We start from the raw sequence: 20,876 nt of genomic DNA on the forward strand, positions 1-20,876 counted from the left end.
ACAGTAATGGAGAGCAGACGGGCCCGTTGGGGTCTCTCCCGATTAGTGACCTGTCAAACAATCCAACAATGCACGGATCAGAGGTCGAGGCGACGCGGGAACTTTTCACGCCTGCTTGTTGACGGCTCTGCCGCACATGCGCGCTCATGGAGGCTCCGGGTCGGGTTTAAAAGAGCCTTTCGTTCGCAGCCTTGAAGCCTTCTGAGGCGCCACGAGGAGAGAGGGATTTAAAACACACACACACATATATATATATTCATATTTATATTTATATTTATTTATATGTACCAGGGGGACCTCGGAAAGACACCAGGCAGGCGCGCTCATTTGCCTCCCAACGAATGTTGCTTTAAGTGCGTGTGCCTGCGTGCGCGCGTGTGGAGTTTTCCCGCACCGGGCGGTAGGAGGGGTCGAGGAGTGACGCTGGCTGCGCCTCGGTGCTGAGCGTGGCGCTTACCTGCAGAGGAGAGAGCCGCGCACGGGAGGAGAACTCGGGGACGAGCCGCCGCAGCAGCAGCAGCAGCAGCAGCAGCAGCAGCGCAGCGCAACAGCGACGGGAAGCGCAGCAGAGGAGAGAGAGAGAGAGGGAGAGAGAGGGAGGGAGGGAGAGAGGGAGGGAGTGAGGGGGACGAGTAACGAGGAGGGGAATTAACTCGCGCCATAGACCGGAGCGTCAGTACGCATCTACCCGCTGTTATTTTTTGGTTCCCCGTGCAGGCAGCTCGCTCGCTCGCCACGATGAGAAGCGACTTCGCGCTGGTTCTGACTGCGGCGCTTCTGCTGGACTCGTTCTGGGTGAGATCTCTTCCGCTGACGTTTATTGGGAATGCTTTTGGAGCAAGTTGTGAGAGTGGGAGAGGTGTGTGAGGGGGCTTGAGTTTGGAGTGCATGGCCCGGTGGTCCAGTGTCGGTGCTCGGTGCCGCAGCGGCGCGCGGCGCTGCGCCCCGGTCCTCCGCGGGTGCGCCAATTGGTCTGAACGTTCTAAATAAAGTCCGCCTGCGACGCTCGTCCGGTTCGTCTCTGGACCCGTCAGCGGGCTTTTCACGACGCGACCCGAGTTCCGAGCGCTTCCGAACCACTCGAGATGACGCCTCTTCATAGTGTCCATCAAACCAATGTGCCCGTGAGGGTTATTTCAGCTTAATCTCTAATCTCTCCCTCTGTGGGGCCCCTTTGACCCCCCCCCCCCCCCCTCCCCCCAAAAGCATCCGCCTACAACAAGTTCACCTTTTAAAGTTACGAGGTGCTGTTCCAACCTCCCCTCGTCGTTGGATCGGTGACACGAGAATGGAGTGCGCGCCGGCGGGCGTGAAACGCGCCTCTCTGCGGCTCTGCAGCCTTTATTCTCACGGATTTCTAGCAGAACCACGCTCAGACATCCACCCCCCCCCGTTATTCATTCTCCCCATAGGGGAAGAGCAGAGTGCGTTGTGCCTCCTCTTCTCCAGAGAGAGTGTGTGTGTGTGTGTGTGTGTCTGCGCGTGTGTTTGTGTGCTTTGCTGCGCACTTGTTTAGGCGGTCAGATCAATTCCACCAGCAGTGAACGTTACATGTCGGGGGCAAAGTTTTCTGCAGGCCGTTCAGTACAAACGCCTCACACACGCATGCATAGCTCTGTACTCCCCCCCCACACACACACCACCACACACACACCACCACACACACACCACCACGCAGTGTAAAACACATTAAAGATAAGACACCTCTGCTGCATTCTTGCTGTTTTCTGTGTGTCACTTAACCCTTGTTACACTTAAAGAATCCCCTCACGTCATTGGCTGGTTTCTTTACATGCAAAGCCTTTTTTTTTTTTTTTTTAAATCTGATATTGTCCGAGTGTGTGTGTGTCTACCGAGCCATGCGCCTTCTCCCGCTAGAATGCCGTCTATGGACTTGTTGATGAAATAGATTTCCCGCTACCCTCCGTACGACACGCCGCTCCTCTCCTCTCCCGGGCTTTAGGGCCAGAGAGGAAGCGACCAATCGATGGAATCCATGTTCATCGATGTCTTGCTTTGTGTTCCCTTCCCTCCAGAGGAATAATGGCGAGCGCGCTTCCGAAGGTCCTTGCCGACCCGGCTTCTCTCGAAGCTTCTACTCCCTGCTGATTTCAAGGGATGTACTGCGAGGCCGGGGCATACGCAAAGGTAAGAGCTCCCCTCGCTCGGAGGGAAACGCTTTGGGTCCATGCGGACGCCCGTCGGGTGTTGTGGTCAAGTGCGGCTGTGAAATTTGGGAAACCGGGGAGCCGCCTCTTCGAAACGGTCGGCTGTAGCCGTGGTCGTTCGAACATCTCGTCAGATGTTTCCACGTGGCCACGGATCGTGCCTTTTTTTTTCCCCTCACGCTCCTCCCGAAGTTCCAGAATGTGTTTTTCTCATTGTTCAATATCATCGCCGTCGTCATCGTTTGTCCCGCCTCCGTCCCACGGCGAGCCCACCGAGTTTGGAGGGGCCCGATAGTGCAGGAAACGGAATCGACATCCTGCGTCTGATCTGGCACCGCTGCTGCCGATGTGGGCTAATTGCAATTCTCTATTGATCCCCGTGTTCTTTTTGTTTTTTTTCCTTCTCCTCCCTCACAGCTCAGCTGAGCTGTATTGTTTCGCCGTGGGCGCACAATAGCTCTTTTGTGGGTCGGCAGTGTCTCCGGGCAGCGGCTCGATGTAAATGTCTCACTCTCCTTAGCAAGGGAGGAGACCTGGTGGGGATGCGGCTGTCTAGACTCCCTCCCTCCGTCTCCCCCTTTCTCTCTCTCTCTCTCACACACATACACACACACACGAACGCACAAGTTCAGTGTATTGTTTCTAGGCTGGTTTCCTCTCTGGTGTCGGTGTTGTTCTTTTTGCCGGAGCGATGCACGTTCTGGGGGTGGGGGGCGTCGGCCTGATTGCGGTGTTTCATTAACTTGAGTGGCGTCGCCGGGCAGCGATGCCTTCCGGCCAGCAGGGGGCGTTAACGCAATCACAAACCATCACACAACGAGCCGTCGCTGCCGCCCGGGAGAGCCGTGTGCTTCTTGCTCGGGTCTCCCGAGAGACGAGCTTGTCTCCGTTCAGATGGGCGCTGGTCGTCCGAGGTTCCTACGCGGTTGTTTCGGCTGTTGAGGATTCGGTTCACCACCAACAAGAGAAGTTTCTGGTGTGACGTTCCAACGTGGGCCTCACAAACACTCACTAAACTCATAAAAACAGACTTCGGTCACATATTTTGGACCATTGGGTCAGCGATTAAGCGATTCCTGCTGCTCTCACAGCTGCAGTGGCCAGACACACGCACACGCACACGTGTGTGATTTACAGGGCTCAGGCGGTTGATTTATAGTTGGTAAGCGTGTCAGCGGAGGGAGGAAGGAAGCTACTCTGGAAAGGCTTTAATAATAACGTTGTTTAACCCAAAACCATCAAGTGGGGGCAGGAGTAATGACTCCCCCCTCATGCACACACACACACACACACGTATGTGCCGGTGGGGGAATAACGGGAAGGACAGAACTAGGACCTTGGCCATGATGGGGACGATGGTTTTGGGGTCTCGACCGTTTGTGTATTCCATCATCCAGCGCGTCGCTCTCTCCTCTTCGTTTCTCCAGCGTCTCGATTTTATTCGTGCTCGTCGCTCTCGGCCCTCCCACGAGACCGTCCTTTGCTTTGTTCCTGGTTGAACTTCCTTTTCCCGTCGGTAAAGATTGCTCATTCGGATCGTCTCGGGTGTTTAGGCGGACGGCGGACGGCGTCCAACGAACGGCCCCTCGATGTGAGCGCGGCACGCCGCATCGTTCCTGCCGACCGGACCGATTCGCGCTCTCTGTTCGTCAGGAAAACCGAGTCGCCGCAGTTAATGACGGCGCTGTAAGATACGCCTCGCATATCTTGGAGGCATTCGGGTCGGATGGTGTCGATTGGTGTCTGATTGGAATGCGCAGGTCAGAGGTCAAGGCCACCATGACTTCCCCCAAACCAATGAATATGCCAATTGTAAGAACTTCACACAAATGGCCGAACGTTGGCACAGATTAAATGACGACGTCGCGGGCAGTCGCTCGCGGCGTGGAGGCAGAGCTGCCAGAGTGGAGCTCGGTAGTTAACATCATTTAATGGTTAAGTATTTGAATGAATTAAATACGTGCTGCGGATTTTGCTCCTGGTACTTAAAGCCCGGGGATGGAGGTCTCAGCTCAGCCGGCCCACTCTGCAGACCTCTGTTTGGGTTACCTTTGCTTTGACTGGCTGTGCTTTCCGCACACTGTGTGTGTGTGTGTGTGAGAGAGTTAAGGGGGGATTTAAAGAGCCATTTGTTAAACTCCCCATGTGCTTCCTTTGGACGCGTCGGTACCTGAGCTATTACATCGCTGACGTCCACAGTGCAGCTTCTCACATTTTCTCTGCAGTCATCTTTTTTTGTGGGTGGTGGGAGGGGGGGGGGGGTCTTTGCTTCAGTCAAAAAATGTGATCCCCTCGGGCAACTCCTCAGCTGAATGGCCTGGATGCCTGTATCATGGTGACCATATCTCTCCTCAACCCTCCTGGCCGGCCTCAGGATCGCTATTGTGCTCATAGATACGTTTTCTCTGATGCACTCTCTCTCTCTCTCTCTCTCTCTCTCTCTTTCTCTCTCTCTCTCTCTCGCTCTCTCTCTCTCATCCCAAGACACACACAGTCGGCCTCTTACACACAATCAATGTCTGTGACTGCGTCCTCACATGCTGCCATTCAGTACAGACGGCAACGCGGCGGATGCCATTTCCCTCTCTGACCCAGATTCCGTCCCCCCCCCCCCCCCCCCCCCCCCTTTGGGTGCCACCTGTCGCCCACCAGGAGGCCCCCCCCCCCCCCCCCCATAAAGAAATCTCCTTCAGCAGGGACCCGGGAGGCCCCCGGGTGATGAGTCTCACTCGGCTCGAGAAGCTTTTCTGTGAGGTTTGAGGAGATTTCCCCAAATATCCACTAGCAGGGCTTCTGTTTGCTTTGTACCCTGAACTTCATTTTACAACTTGAAGCGCAGAATTTAAATTCCAATGAGGTTTAACTATATTTCACGGGGGGGGGGGGGGGGTGGCGGCTCAATATTGCAAAAAAAACTCACAGGACCCTTTGCCTTCGATGTGAAGAATTCAAGCACAATTACCTCCCTTTTACCCAAAATCTGTGCCAACACACACACACACACACACTTCAGTGGCTCGGCGTGGCGGTGACGTGGGGACCGGAGTCCACTACGAAGCTCAAATAGAATTAGATAGTTTTGATTTGCTGTTTACCTTTTGGCCCAAATCTCGCAATACACAATATTATCTGGGTCGATGGAATATGGCCTTTACCCCTGTTCTGCCTACATAACCCTCTTTGTTTCTACTCGTTATAAACTCTTTACCACATTCAAAGCAATTTCTTCTTTTTGTAGTTCAGAATCATTCGTGTGTTGTGGCTGCAGCCTCCCTCCTGTATGAACATCCATCGTCAAACCACCGATCCTGCACACAGGGTCACAGGGGGGGGGGGGCTGGAGTCAATCCCAGCCAACTTCAGGTGATAGACGGGGTCCATCCTGGACTGGTCGCCAGCCAATCGCAGAGACACACAACCATTCACACTCACACACCTACGGTGTCACCAATCAACCTGATCCCCAGTCTGTGCACTGTGGGAGGAGGCCGGAGTAACACGCAGCCTCCACGCAGAAAGGCCGTTGGGCGGATTCGAACCCAGGACCTCCTTGCTGTGAGGCGACGGGGCAAACCACCCACGCCACCGTGCCGCCCCTGCACGAACATGATCTCCTGAAATAATGCAAAATAACAGCAAGAACCCTTCTCCTCTCTCTCTCTCCCGCCTGTTGGAGATGTTGACTGTTTGACGGACACGGCGCCGCTTTATGCCGTCCGGGTGGGCCGGAGGCTAATCTGACCTCGGGGAGCCGCCACAAAGAAACGGGTTGACCCGTATTTACTTAACGCGCAACCTGGAGCCCGATGTGTGTGTCCAGGGGTCTTTCAGGAACTGCGCTTGGCTTTCCCAGAGAGGCTCGTATAGATGATTTAGTCAGGCGGCCGAGCGTTTCTCACCCCGTGAAGGTCTAGACCATGAGTGGTTTCTGTTGGGGGGGGGGGGGGGGGGAGGTGTTCCACCTGCAGGAGTTCCTTTTGATTAACATTGTGAGGCCGCGGGGACCCCACGCCGCCGAGCACTTAATGTGTCCCCGCCTCGAGTGCTCCGAGGCGGCGGGCCGGGCGCTCCGGCGGGCCGTCGGCCAGGTTCTTATTTTTCCAAGCCGGTCATTAGAAAAGAAAGCAGGAGAGCGGAGGAGACGAGCGAGGAGGCAGGGGGAGGGCATTACTTTTAATGAGATTTCTGACATCTCGGCTCCTTTTTGGTTTTAAGAGGGGAGACGGGGAGCGAGGGAGGGGGAGAGCGGACTTCCTGCAGATTGAGTTGTGCTCGTGTGTGTGTGTGTGTGTGTGTGAGAACTCTGCATACTTGTCATCTGCTCGGTACATTAAGAGACCTCCTGCCTGGGTGTGATGGGTCTTCTGGGGTCCTACAAGGACCGGGGTTACGGCCCTTCTGAAGACATTAAAGCCCTTTTAAATAGGTTGCCTCTTTAATGCACAGATGGTCTGCACGGGTTGATGGCAAGGGGACGCTCTCTGTCTCACACACACACACACACCTACACAGTTGCCCATTTTGTGTGAGGTTAGGACTTTTTGTTGTTCTTGTGGTTGATGTCAGATTAGGACTCCGCGGTGGCGGCTGTGAGGTGCCCCTGCTGTCTTTTGGCGAAATAGTTTGTCAACAGGAGCGGCGGCCCAGGCGCTCCCGGGGCTGTCCCTTCGCCGGGACGTGGTGGACAGGGGATTACGCCAGCTGGATAACGATAAGCCCGCCAGGCTGTTTTCCTCCTCCTCCTCCTCCTCCGCTCGCGTGTCACACTGACCATGTCCTTCAGCGGGGATACTGTCGGAGGGAGGGGGAAATCGAGGCTGTTTGTGGAGAGAGAGAGAGAGAGACGGGTAAGATAAGGCTCCGTGTCCCCGAGCAGCAAGCGCAGCATCATGTGTGCTCGGGTCGCTGTGGAACATCCATGCGCGCAAACATAGGAGGCAGAAAAGGGGATTCAGATTCTACAAGCTGTCCGGCCACCACGACTTTGTCTGTCCACGGCGGCGTTTTTTGATTACGTTAGAAAACGGAGCCGGCGTGACGCCACCAACACAGTGAGGATTACCCAGTATTTTGACTATTCAGGAGCCCTCAATTAAACACCCCTCCTGCCTTGAGATTCCCCGGATTCCAGATCGTCATAGTTAATTAAAAGACTTCTGTCCCTTTCTCACACTTTTCTAATCAGCCAGAAGACGTTCTATGATCTCTCTGAGAATGTGGGCGGGGCAAATCCGAGCGCGTTACAGCCTCGTGCGCTATTCCTTTTGCTTGCAGATCCCTCGCCTGTGTTACGGGACGATGAAACGTTGGAGCCCCTCAGAAGACGCGGCTGTCTGCTAATCGCTAATTGTGTCCTGAACTCCTTGTGAACGTCCCCCCCCCCCCTGATGATAAGTTCTTGAGTTCAGCGCACAGTCGAGGGGGACGGACGGAGGGAGGGAGGGAGTCGGGGGAGGGGTGGAGGGGCTTGGGGGTCAACAAACAGAGCGGCAGTCATGTTAATTAAACCAAAGACAATGAAGAATCGCACAGTGTCCCGGCCCTTCTTCCTTCGCCGGGCTAACCGCTAACAAGGCGCTAGCAGAGGCGCTTCCAGAGCAGCTCTGATCTCTGCAAACGGCGTCTGATGATTGGTGTCGAGATAGATCTTAGGGGCGTATTGATTTCCTCGCTGGGGGCTGGAGGTCTTTACATCTCCTTGTAGTTTTGGGCAGAGCGAGGAAGGCGAGTCAAGTGGTTGTTGGTCTGCAGGAGTGCAGGATGCAATTAGGTGAAGACGTTCAAAGTAACAGCTTTTCAAAAATGACCAAACCCCATTGATGTGAAGCGGAGACTAATGCTGAGTGAGAGTGTGTCAGCTGTGCTTTCAATTGGCAGCTTTATTACCAGTGTCTTCAATTGATCCCAAACTACAATTTTCAAGTACGAAACGGAATCAAATCCTCGTTTTTTTTTTTAAAGGTTGAACTAGTGAATGTTTCATGCTTCAATCAAAGATTGATTAATAATTGTCCCTTCAAGACCACATGTCCAAAGTCACTATTAAGGCACGCTGGGACGTTGGTGCGTCAATTCTGCATCACTGCTATTAAAGTGAAGTCTGATGTTGAGTTAATGCGCACATATCTGAATATTCATCACACGGTAACAGTGAGGTCCCCATTTGAAATGGTTGTCATGGAGTTTTTAAATAAGTTGCACATTCTCATTTACTCTGATTAACATTTGCACTGAGCATTGGATACATTCACCTCTGCAGTGAAGATGACTATCTATGGTTACAATCCAGGCCACAGTCGAGTGTGTTTACGTGCAACCTTTAAAATACTGCACCGCGTTGGGAAGCGTCCAACGGGAGTGTAAACGGCAATCTGTCGCTGTGTTTACCGGCTGTGGCGTTGGAATCGGCTCGCCTCTCATAAGACGCTGAAGAATTGGAGGCGTGCAGCATGTCCATCACTTACATCATCAAGGCGTCGTGCTCTTGGAGACGGCGGGCCACTGCCGCCGAGAACTTTTATCACACTTTTGGCTGACGCTCTGTACGGCGCCGAAGCTCAACGCCAGCTCCTGTGCAGCATTCCTCCGTCTGTTCGGCGTAAGAAAGGCCTCCCAACGCTGGTTGGTCCAACTGCACGATTAAATGGAGGCTCCGACCGGGCGCTTCCAGCCTCGGGAGCGACACACTTTAAAAGGGGAAAAAAGGGCACACGGCCCAGAAGTCCTTTCTTCTCCCGCTCGCTTGTCGGTCTATTGTCTTTTTCCGGCACATCAGAGGAAGAAGGGTAATAAAACGGCCCCGCTCTCCTCCTCCGGGCCCGGGAGAGAATGTAGGGAAGCAGATAAGTTGTCTCGCTCCCAATCTGAGAATGTGATCAAAAACAAAGTGAATCCTTTTGCCGCGAGGGAGCAAGCTCCTGTGAGGGATTGGGGGGAGGATACAGAGGATGAGGAGGAGGAAGGGGGAGAGAGGGAGAGAGGAAAAAAACGGCATTTGCTCATCTGTCGGGGGGACGAGGGGCCGCAGACGGGACTACTTCCTCTGCTCGGGGTCGGGCGGATTCACGCCCCTGTGTGTCGGCGGTTTGGCGTCTCGTTGGCCTCATTGTCCAGTAGCGATGGCGGCTGCTTGGTTGGCCTTCTGCGAACCCTCGCAGAGGTCAGTCTCACGAAATTAAACATTGCACGTGCCCCCCTCCCTCTCTCACACACACACACACACACACACACACACACACACACTCTTAGATCGCTGACAGTCCTCAGAACCAGAAGGGAGGGCCGAGATACAGAGATTAAAGGATTACAAAGCGATGGTGTAATCCAGCTGTCAATCACACCTCATTAGCAAACATAGGTTTTTAGAACAGGTGACAGGTAGTGAGGCAGGAGGGGGGAGGTGGGGGGGGGGGAGGGCAGGATGTGGTGGTAGGGGAGAGTGAGTAAAGGAGGAAGGATGCGGGTATAAGGGAGCGGGAGGAAGAGGGAAGTGAAGAGGAGGAGCGCAGGTAGCAGCACCGCTTTTCTCCTCAGAGAGCTTTTATTAAGCTTTCATCCGCCTCTCGTCTCCCCCCCCCCCCTTTACCTCCCCCGCCCCCCCCCCCCATCACCACCAGCAGCCCTGACAGAAGCAGATGCAGGGAGCCCCCGCCATGTCAGTCACGTCTCAAATGCACGGTTCGGCTTGTAATTCCCTGATTAATTAAGAACAGTCATTTGTTAATTTAATTATTGGTGTTGGGTTGGGGGGCGGGGGGGGGTCTCAACGCCCTCCCTGTCTCTCTCTCTGTCGCTTTCTTCTGCCGCCCGCTCCCCCCCCCGTCCTCTTCTAATTTGCCCTGCAGCTTTGAGGAGGGGAAATGAAAGGTATAGCGGAGGAAGCCTTCAGATGGTTTATTAAGAATTGATTTGCCACGGTGGCGGAGAGAGACAGACCCGTGGGGAGATACGGCGCTGAAGTGCCTCCCAGCCAGAGACACCCCCATGGGCTGTGTGAGGGGGAGTGGTTGGGGGGGGAGGCAGGAGTGAGAGACAGAGAGAGGGCAAAATGATTGTCGTACTGCCGGGGTGTCTACGCCGCGTACAATTCAACGCCTGCACGGCCCTCAGCTGGTTGCTAATGCCGAGTTGTTTTTATTAATGGACTCGCATAAGCAGAATGCATTAAGCCCCCCCCCGACCCCCGACCCCCCGCCCGCCCCCTGACCCCCTTTAGCTAGTAGATACCTTCAGCCTCTGCCCTCAAACTCACCTGTGTTCCTCGTGTCAGGTGAGCTCGTTTTTTCTTTCCCATTTCTAATCGTCGCGAGCTGATTGGCCGCCGCTGCGTCTCACATCCTCTCGCTTAATTCATGCACAAGGTATTCATGGTTGCGTTCGCCCGTTGCGCGTTAAGGAAACCGGTTGCACGGACGCAGCTCAGCGTGTGCGTCCGTTTGTGTGCGCAACGTCGGCGGCGGTCGGCGAGGATGGAACTGGAGGCCATCATCCGGCGAACGGAAGGAAGAGGAAGAAGCCGCATGAAGACGGACTCTGCGGGAGCGGGATGAAAGACCCGGGCTCGCGGGGGGGGGGGGCGGGGGAAGGCGAGCGCCGCGTTCTCAGCCAGGTGACAGGCGACACGCTTGAGCCTGAATTAGCTGCCAGTCAGAGGCGCTTCAAAGAACTTCACACATCCGCTTCCTCATTGCCGACTTGACTTGAGATTATTAAACGGGCGGCGATGTAAACACCGTGATGTCAGCGACCATAAAGGCGCCGCTGGTAGTTCCTTTCAAACGAAGGCCGTCCATGACTGCCGACCACGGGGACTTTCTCAAAAGCTTCTCGCCGGTTGACGGGTTGCCTTGATCTCAAAGTGCTCGACGTGCTGCGACGTAGTAACGGCGATTTAAAGGAGCATCGCGGCGTTTTGCTTCCTACCCGCCGACCGGCGGCCTTCTGACCCGGAGGCATAAGCCTCGGGCCTTTTTTTTTTTACCTTCACTGGAAAGTCCACAAAAGGGGCCCGGGAGCGGCGCTCGTCTTCTCCGAGGAGGATGCGTGGAACCCGCTGGCCAGTGAAAATGGAGACAAATGATGCCGCGTTGAAGGGCAAAACTCTCCTGAAGCTGAGAAGGTAGATTATTATTCGCCGAGAAGACGCGATCTCAATGGGACCGTGTCGCAGAGGGAATAAAAATCCGTTTTTTTCTTTTGAAGCGCACATTTGCACACAAGCGTTCAAGGCCGAAAGGGAACCGTCGACGGAAGTAAAACGCGACGTCACATCCAATCCATCTGCTCCAGCGTTGTTTATCGCGTGTGGAGTTTCACCGGGCGCGACGGCGCTCGGGTGTACGTCAGCACAGAAGTGATTTGTCCTGCAGAAGCGGACTAATGAATGAGGCATCCTGCTCGTGGGATGATATTAGCCTGGGTAGCAATTCCTTTGATGTGATTAGCTCCATGCACTGGCTTGACAAATTGGTCTGTCCTTACCTCACAGCTGAAACACTAATCTATGCCAAAAAACAAAGAAACTCCTTCCGCCTAACAGAACACGTCGCGTAGTGTGTGTGTGTGTGTGTGTGTGTTAGATTGATGAAGAGAGATGGATAGAATTGAGTTAATAGTTAAAACAAGAGTCCACAGCCGCACTGAGGATTTCTAGCATAATAATGTTTGCGGTTGAAGCCTTTGCTCGCAGGGGGATGTGACGAATAAATAGCGTATTTGGGACAACGGTTCAAGGAAATGTTCCAGTGCATTTGAGTTTCCTGTTTCATGAAACAATCTAAGTCAATTTGAGGAGTAAAGGGCTTTTATTGTGAAAGCTTAGACCTGGTCTGCTCTTCCTAATTTACAATTTAACCTTTAATAACCCGTTCTAACTTACTTTTGTTTGTTTGTTTGCTATTTTTTTATAAATTTTGTATTTATGCATGACAGTACTGCACTGCATTTATTAGAGATGCAGACTTTCACCCCGCCGGCGGCTTTATAAGGAGACGTTCTAAATATTGAACTGTAATTTAGACACCAGTGCACGGAGGTAATTGTGCTGGAGAACTTGCTCTGAAAAGTCTTTTACATATTGGAAGTCCATCAGTTCAGCCACTTACGATGGTGTTTAATGAATTCCGCGGGCGCTGGATGGGCGACCCGAGGTGGAAGACAAAGAGGTTGTATATATTACAACTATCTGATGGGACGTCTTCAAATGAAGCCGAGAGTATTCTCACGTCATCTTCAGCGGGGAAAAGGGGATTTGCTTATCTCGGACTCGGAGGAACGGGGTCGTCTTCTCTCTGACGGCAGTAATTGAGCCCCCGTCTGCACGCGCCGTTGGAAAAGGACTGACGGTATTATTAGATGAAGAGGCTGCTTCTACGAGAGAACTTTGCTCGAGCAAACAAAGGAAATCGTGTTGATAAAAATGGTGAAAAACAGAAAAAGTTAGATGATAATATATAGAATTAACACTGGGCCTCGTAGTAGATGAATAAATGCCCCCACCAACATGAGGAACAATGCAAGTGAGAATCTCAACATCACTCCAGCCTCTCCGTCCTTCAGCCCCCCCCCCCCCCCCCCGTCTCTCCTCAGTCCTTCACTGTGGCAAGTGGAGACTCTTATCATTGATTTTCCCTTTTCTCCCCTCTGTTCGCTCACTGCAGCGCTTCCCAACTTATCTCCTCTCGGAGGCAGCGGTGCCGCAGTGGGAGGGCACTCAAGGACAGATTATTTTTGGGGTTTCTCATTCCTCATATTTCCCCCCCCCTCCCCTCCGAACTTCCTCGGCCGGTGTGTTCCAGCTCTGTTTACGTTGTTTATCCGCCTCTGCCACCTGCACCCGCAGCCACCGGGAGGCCGCTTCGGGCTTCTCGCCTCGCCGGCGGATGCGTTGCTCGGGTGAATGTTGCAGCGGTTCTTGCGCGCGTGTGTGTGTGCGTTTGTTTTGCTCCTCCGGTGGCGGCGGCGGCGCCTCCTCCGTCTGAGCCGTGGTAATCACTGTGCTTCAGCGCCTCTGTAGGAGTCAATGAAGCTGAACTCATTGTCTCTCTACATGGAAGTCAACAATTGTGTGAATTCCCTCGCGACACCGCCGCCACCGCTCAACCGTCCTCCTGCATTTTTCATCAGTCCCCGGCGTGTCTCTGTTTGTCCTTTTTTGTGTCTCCTTTTCTCCCTTTCTGTGTGTTCATGTGTGTGGTTTCCTCGTCCCACCGAGTTCCATCGAGGGTAATTGAGCTTAAGAGTGTTGTGATTTAATTCCCATGTATGTATTTAATCTGAGTCATGGAGTCTATTTAAGGTTGCTAACAGCATCATAATCTAATTTGCAAACAACAACAGCTGAAAGGCATCTCGTGAAATTCTAATGTTGTTTTGAGTTGCTGTTTTTTCCAAATGGATGAAAGACATTTAAAGGGATATTTCTTTGCAGGCTTAAAGTGCAGCTGGTTTGGGGTCTGTTTGTGTCGTTAAAGACGGCGTCCCGCGCCGCCCCTGGACCGCGTGTGCAGGAAGCGCGTCCCTGCTGAAATGGAAAGAAAATGCTATCAATAACTGCGCGGAAGCTAAAAAAAACGCCGCGACCGCGCCGGCAAACCTGACGTCCGCCCCGAATCCTGAAACTCCCTTTGACAACGTTTGACCTTCACGCTGCACTGCAGAGCACATTAGACGGTGGGCTGGTTTGCCTCAAAACCCAGGCGACCTCAATGGAGTGTGAGGGGGGGGTCATAAAAAGGAGGTTAGCTGTGCGGAATGTGTGCAATGGGATGGTAAACCAAAGCCAGGGAGGGTTAGCTGATTGCCGGGTGGGAGGGGACGGGAGGGGACGGGAGGGGACGGGAGGGGACGGGAGGGGACGGGAGGCTTTTCAGCGTTTGGATGGAAGTGGACTGAATGTGGATCTAAATATGTTGCAATTTCGTCTTCTGCATATAAACACTTGATCATATTTATGTCTGTGTGTATAATAACACAACACAATTATTAAAGGGTAATAATAGACCCGGCTTATAATAGAGTGATTAGGGATTGCTATTGGCAATATGTGGTAGAGTTACTGTGAAAAAGAGCAGGGGCTTGTTTAGGGGCGGGTGTATGCAAATGGGATTGATAATGGGATTTTATTGTCCAATTAATTGCGTCTACTCGCGCCAACAGAAACAGCGCTCATGCAATTACTGCAAAGAGCGAGAGACGGAGAGAGATACTTTTGCATGCCAGCAGCGTGCTGTGCGAGTCTTTTCAGCACCGGTTAGCTTCCCTTGGCCCGATTACAGCGTATAAATCGGTCCGCGGCCGGGTTGGCTCGAGAAACGTCCTCCTCGCCGTCCGTTTGCTTCCATCGCCGAGGCTCCTCAACAGGCCGAGTCTTAGAGGGCTCGCTCCGCGGCCGGTTGGCTTTGAGCTCAAGTAAGATAACTGCTTCCCCTTCCAGCGGCCTGTCTGACCTCCAGCCAGCGGAGCGCCCGGACAGAACTCTCTCCGTCAGGGGGGACAGAACTCTCTCCGTCAGGGGGGACAGAACTCTCTCCGTCAGGGGGGACAGAACTCTCTCCGTCAGGGGGGACAGAACTCTCTCCGTCAGGGGGGACAGAACTCTCTCCGTCGGCGGGGCGGTACTTTTCCGCTCGTTGGGTCCGTAAAATGAAGGGAGGTGGAGAATTTGTGTTGAGATGCTTTTTCTTTGAATTCGGGCCTTTTTGCTCGGAAAATGTCACACACAAAGCGCTCAGGCATCGGGGAGGGGGGGGGCACTCTCAAGGCCGAGGCCCCCCCATAAACATGAGGTGCACACGCGAATATAATATATAATACAATCGAATACACACCGATAATTAATCAGGACTTCAAGAACCTAGTGAGGCCTGTTTGATGCAGGGCGACCTGAAAGCTGCCAGCTCCGTACCGACAGAGCTTGTTTCAGTTTGGAAAGACTGCAAATGTCGCCGTTACGGAGAAAGTCATCCAGTTCAATCTGTTGTGAAATAACAGATTTTCACCGTCGGGGGGGAGGGACACAAATGTTTGTTGTAAAAGATCCCACAGGATATTAGTTTTCTCTTTCCGCATCTGCATCTGTTTGTATTTCTGCACTGTGGGTCTCGTGGGGGTCTCGGGGAGAGAGGGGGGGTCGGGGGGGGGGGTTTAGCCTGCTGAAGCAGACCAGTGGAGACACTGACATTTAGAATCAAAGGCTAATGGGATGCCTGTGTCCGCCCCTGCACTGTCGGCGTGTTTTCAGATCAGACCGTCTGGAGCCCCGATGCACGCTCGCTCTCTCTCTCTCTCTCTCTCTACACCCCCCCCCCCCCCCCTGCCCCTGCCCCCCCCGCTCCCCCCTTCTCTGTCAAAACGCGTCGACTTCATCGTTTCGTCTCCACGTGTGGATGGGCGGTCAGTCTGGCCGTCTGCGTGTCTCTCTGGTGGCTGCACTTGTCTCACGCCGAGAGAGAGAGAGAGAGAGAGAGGGGGGGGGAGGCCGAGGGGAGGCAACCAAAGAGAATATCGGTGTCTCCTCTAATGGAAGGACACATGGAGCTCTGGCCTTACAGTGGCAAAGCGAGACCTCCGTCAAACCACTCATTTATTCTGTCTAAAGCCTCGTTTATTGTAACCCGAGGCTCCGTCGTGGAGAACATCCCTAATGATGAGAGCTGCACCCGGTGGGTCGAGACGTGGGAACGATCTCCCGTCCCCCCGCGTCTTCCAGTGACCTATTATTTGACCCCCTTCGGGGGCCAAAAGCTGCCTCTTGCCTCTCGGAGCCTACAGACTAATTTTCGATCATATTTCACCAGTGCACATCCTCACAATACTCAGCGCTTAAATACTTTCCTCTGCAGACATTTCGCCCCTTCAGGGTAACGGACGCTGTGGCCCAAAGACCCCCCCACCCCCCCGCACCCCCTTCAGGACATCAGTAGCCGAGGATCAGGAAGCACACCTGTTACAGGAGTGTTGTAAATGTTACTTTTAAGTGGTTTATGTGCTGATGGAATTGCTCTTCTCCCCCCCCCCCCTAAAAAAACGCAGTAACATTTCAAATATAATAGAACGACAGGAAAGGTTTATTTTGCACTCGGAAATATCAACTTAATCAGGAGGAGCGTATCATTGACAAATCCGGCCTGACATTTAGGTCGCTGGCAGGTAATAACAGAGAATCCCATTTCACGCGTGTGATGAGAGGCGTGTCGTCCTGATTGAAGAGGGGGCAATGCGTTCGGCACAGCGCTTTCCCCAGGTGTCCCAATCAGTCCTGTAGTACCAGCTGTTGGTCTCCGTCCACAGTATCCACACATGCACGCGCCTCCGCCAAAGTTCTCCTCTCAAATGACCGTTTTTTACAGTTGTTGCTTCACAGTTGGTCCTTGAAAGAGTGTTGGAAGAATGTGGTTAATGTTGCGCCCGCAGAGACGAGCCCCGACAACGACGGCGGCGTCCACCCGGTGACGGGCCGAACTGTATGTTCACACATATCATATCTTTAATCGGCAATTGGCCAAACTGCTTCACGGACCCGCCTCCTGTGGGCCAATTCTCTGTGGCCCACCCGAAGGATCAGACTGGCAGGCAGGACGCGCGGGAAAAGTATATATTTTGTGCCAGATATCATATTTGACCAATTGTATTTCATTTAAACATCTCCATGGAAACCATAGAATCCTTCAGCCGCCGAGAAAGACTCCTGTTGTCTTTGAAGACGCACCACCTCGACAAAATGTCACCGTCGGCGTTTCTTCTCCTTCCAGACCGTCTGTTCCATTTCAGGGCTCCACAGGGGACGGGCCCGAGTGGTGGCGAGCGAAAAAAAAAACCTACAGCACCACCATCTGTTCGCATCGCCATGTCTGCGAAGGCGGGTTTTAGGCGCCAGCCAGGGCGCGGAACCCCTCAACGCGACGCAACGGCGCCACACGTTGCTGGCGGAACAAGAGGCTCCGAAGAGGCAAAGAGAAACCGGACGGCTGCTCGGACGGAGCGGTTCGCGGTGTAGACTGAAGGGGAGGAGCCGAGTGCAGCCGGGACGCTCCCTCCTCAAACCCACGGGACCTCTGGTCTCGGCGAGACAATGAATAAGCTCACCACCCGGCGGTCTGCGGGGGGGGGGGGGGGGGGAGGGGTTAATGCCCATCACCCCGCGATTACCTGTGCGCTTTGCCACCCCTGATCGGGCACGCCGGGTCTCGCCGCCGAGTCGCTTTGTGCTGTTTTCCGACGGCCTCTTGTCCTGCGTGTACCGCACACCCACTGTAGGGTGCACCTGAGGGAGACTACCTCGCTGCCCCGCAGGGCAACTTCACCCTGCCGCTCTGCAGCGGGAGATGGATGTCAGGTCGGGGAGGCCCTTCGCTCCCGGTTTACCTCTATAAACAAATGTGAATAAGGGCTGCAGGGGATGATTTGTTTCCCGCGGTTTTAGCAGGCGCAACGCTCCCTGATATCCATACGCCAGGAGTACTTGACTCATTCGAAGGGGAAGAAAAAAACACAACAGCGACGGCTAAAATTGAGTTCACATATTCCTTTCGGGGTGAACGGGATTGACAAATTCAGCGTTTTCTCAGACAGCGATGCTGAACACACTGCCAAGCTGTGAGAGGTAATTTCTGAGGAAGCAGCCTTATCTGTCTCCCTCTTCCCCCCCCCCCCCCCCCCCCGCACCGCCCTCCCACTTCCACGGGGGAGGAGAAAAGGGGGAAAAGAGCGGACAGGAGATGAGAGCCGTCTAGAGAGGAGGTGGATGCGTGCAGTGCGATCGGAGCTCGCCGTGTGATTGAGGCAGAGGCTTCGCGCACACACACACACACACACACACACAGACGGGGATTTCACAAGGCCTCAATGTTTAAAATATGTCCATGTTCCAAATCTCCTGCCATCCACAAACATCATGTCCCGTGACCTCACCCTTTGGTGCCTTCCAAAGTGGGCGGATCCGCCCGCGCGGGACGCAGCCCGTCCCGAGGCTAATCCCAGATACAGAGACGGATGCAAGGTGAACAAGCGGAGAGAGGACAAGCGGCGAACCTGACGCAGCACCCGGCGGTCAACCGCGCCTCGTTTTAAGCTTTAACGAAATGTTAAACGTGTCAGCGGGAGAGAAAAGGCTTTAGAGGTTAATACTTTCTTTTCCGATCACAGGCTGTGAACATACCATTTTGAGCGTGTGCTGCTAACCGAGCTTGTTAGCCGCACACGCTGTGTCGAGCGAAAAGTGTTTATCACAAATGTAAATCTGCATAACCTCCTCCTCTGCGGTTGGCGTTGAATGCACGTTCCGCAGTACATTGATACGCTCGTGTTATTATTTCAAACGGAGCTCAGGTTTCCAACTCCTACATTTGTTACGTGTGCGTGTCTTGCATGTTTGTATAAACACATATATACACACAACCGCTCAAATGTGTAGCTCTGATCTGTTTGAAAAATGGAGAATAACTCAAATAAAATGAATAGCCAGCGGCCCGAGAAGCAGCTCAAGCAAATATCCGTCACAGCTCGTTGCTAAATTGTTTGTGGAATCATTCCCACCTGATTTATGCATCTATTTGAAAAGGTTGTTTATGGGAACAATAAACAACATACGGGACACCGGGAAGCCTCTTTGTTTCGTTTAGGCGTGTGCACTGTGCGAGTGAGAGACAAGCCGCTGCGTAACAAGCCCTGAATACATCGTTTTTTTCCTCCCAAGCGCTCACAGAGGCATTGTGGGAATTACTGCGGGCAGGCGAGGAGGAGCGTGCTCACTTTCTACGGTATGCATCGGTTTGGCAAAATCCAATAAATGAAGTGTGTTATGCATTAATTGGTGCATTTAACTTTCCAAAGGAACAGCGTCGAGTAACGCTGTTACTTCACGTCTTTCTCTGCTGGAGAGAGATTGGTTTCGTATTATCAGCTGCAGGCGCACAGCACCAACAATTGGAAATCTACCCTCTATTTTTCCTTTCTCCCTCTTTTTAAAGATGACAACTTTTTTTGTGTTTATTCGGTATCGACGAAAGGTGGCGAGTCAACAGACGCCATGCAGCAAAGGGGCCTCCGGGCCCGCGGCGCTCCACACGGGCAGCTGCTGGGCACCCTCACGTTTTGGGCCACGGATATTCTCACGAAGCAAATGATATCTATTTAAAATACAAAGCGTACTGTTCCTCTCAATTAGCGTTGCATTTCGGGGCTGAGCAGATTCAGTGAGTCCGCCGTTTGGGCTTCGTCAGTGAGCCTCGTGGGGGAACAGAGGGCCTCTCAGTGCTGGCGGGCTGAATGATTTGCATGCCCCTCATGCTCTCGGCACCGCGTCATCCCGACAACAGAGAGAACGACGACTCTCTTCCCCCGACGTTAACCGCATGGATCTCATCAATAACGAAGTCTGGTGCTCAATACGAGAAAAAAAAAAAAAAAAAAAAGACAGAACTCACAATGCTATTTGTCTCTAGAAGGAAAACCTTGCTTTTGTCATTCCGTGTTTGTTTGTTTTGTATTCATCCGCAGCGGTTGACGCCTCGGCTGGAATAATGGCCGAGTTGTGCAGGTGCAGCCTGCGGCAGGTGCTGTTCTGATCTGCCTACCTGGTTAAATGGTGTGTATGAGCGAGTGCGGCGGTGCATGTCTCATGGCTGATTGCATAAAAATTCCTCAAGAACACCCAACAATACCAGCGGCCTCAGAAGTCGTAATCTAAACCCGTTGAAGGACTGTGCGTGTTTTTTTTTTAAATTACGAAAACCTCTTATCACTGCATTCATGTGCTTATTGAATTCATTTGTCGATGCGGCAATCTCCCCCCCATATTAGCTGTATAGATTTTTTTTTTTTCATCAACATGCATTCAGAAGATAAGAAGAATAAATGAAGAGAGCAAACGGATGCTCAGTGTTTCTGAGACACTGCTGATCTTTTCAGTTGCGAGGAGAAGATCAAAAAGAACAAATCTGCCGAGAGGTTATTGCGATCCATCCCTCTCTCTCTCTCTGCGTATCCTCCGTGTCCCGCCTCCCTCTTTCTGGCCATTCATCACATCCCCGTCCGTTCGCTTTCTGAACGCTCTCCTGCTCTTTTGTCCTCCGTCCCCCCTCACTTCCTTTCTTCACCATCTACTGTCTTACCTAACTGGGTTTCCTTTATCCAGGGTTCTGTTATTCACATTCTCCTAAACTGGCCGGGATGAAAACCTTGCTGGCGTCAGCGGAGGCCCAAGAGTCAGAGCCCCCCCCCAACGGGGTTAATCGCCATTTACAGAGAAAAAAACCCAGTAGAGAAGAAAGCAACAAGATGCAAATAAATCCACACATGGGTGACAAATGAGAAACCGGTCGGTTGTTTCCGTCGGCGTTTTCCCCCCGAGCGGCTCCTTCTCCCGGCTTCCTGTCGCCCCCCTTCCCCCCGTCCCCTCCCCCCGTCCTCGCTCGCCGCGTCGGGACGGTCTGAGAAGAGAACGACGCAGATTGCCAGCGAGAGAAAAAGCGCGCGGTCATTAATACTGGGAGAATTGATCGACTCGGGGCCTCCGCGGGTTAGCCTGTCCGCCGGTGATTGTAGTTGCGCTCATTATCCATCTCTGCTCCAGGTAATTACCGGCTTGTTTTGATCGGAAAGCTTTTAATTAGCTGCTCATTAGCATTGTTTAATTAAACTCACCCCGCGCCTTTTATAACGCCGGAGCGCCGCTTCCCTTCTTGGGAGATAACGGCTGGTTTTGTTTAC

At 53.1% G+C, this 20,876-nt stretch overlaps 1 protein-coding gene across 3 annotated transcripts in view; it reads left to right on the forward strand.

The window, feature by feature from the left end:
• Positions 1-414: 414 nt before the first annotated feature.
• The window catches only part of LOC120828854 (cadherin-4-like), a 154,930-nt gene continuing 134,468 nt past the window's right edge, over positions 415-20,876 (forward strand). For all 3 annotated transcript variants that reach the window (XM_078086313.1, XM_078086320.1, XM_040192508.2), the window contains exons 1-2: positions 415-795; positions 2,037-2,148. In XM_078086313.1, the coding sequence (XP_077942439.1) occupies positions 739-795; positions 2,037-2,148 (169 nt within the window). In that variant the 5' untranslated portion in view covers positions 415-738. The remainder of the gene's footprint in view (positions 796-2,036; positions 2,149-20,876) is intronic.

Source organism: Gasterosteus aculeatus, chromosome 2 (assembly GCF_964276395.1).
Source record: "Gasterosteus aculeatus chromosome 2, fGasAcu3.hap1.1, whole genome shotgun sequence".
Taxonomy (NCBI): domain Eukaryota; kingdom Metazoa; phylum Chordata; class Actinopteri; order Perciformes; family Gasterosteidae; genus Gasterosteus; species Gasterosteus aculeatus.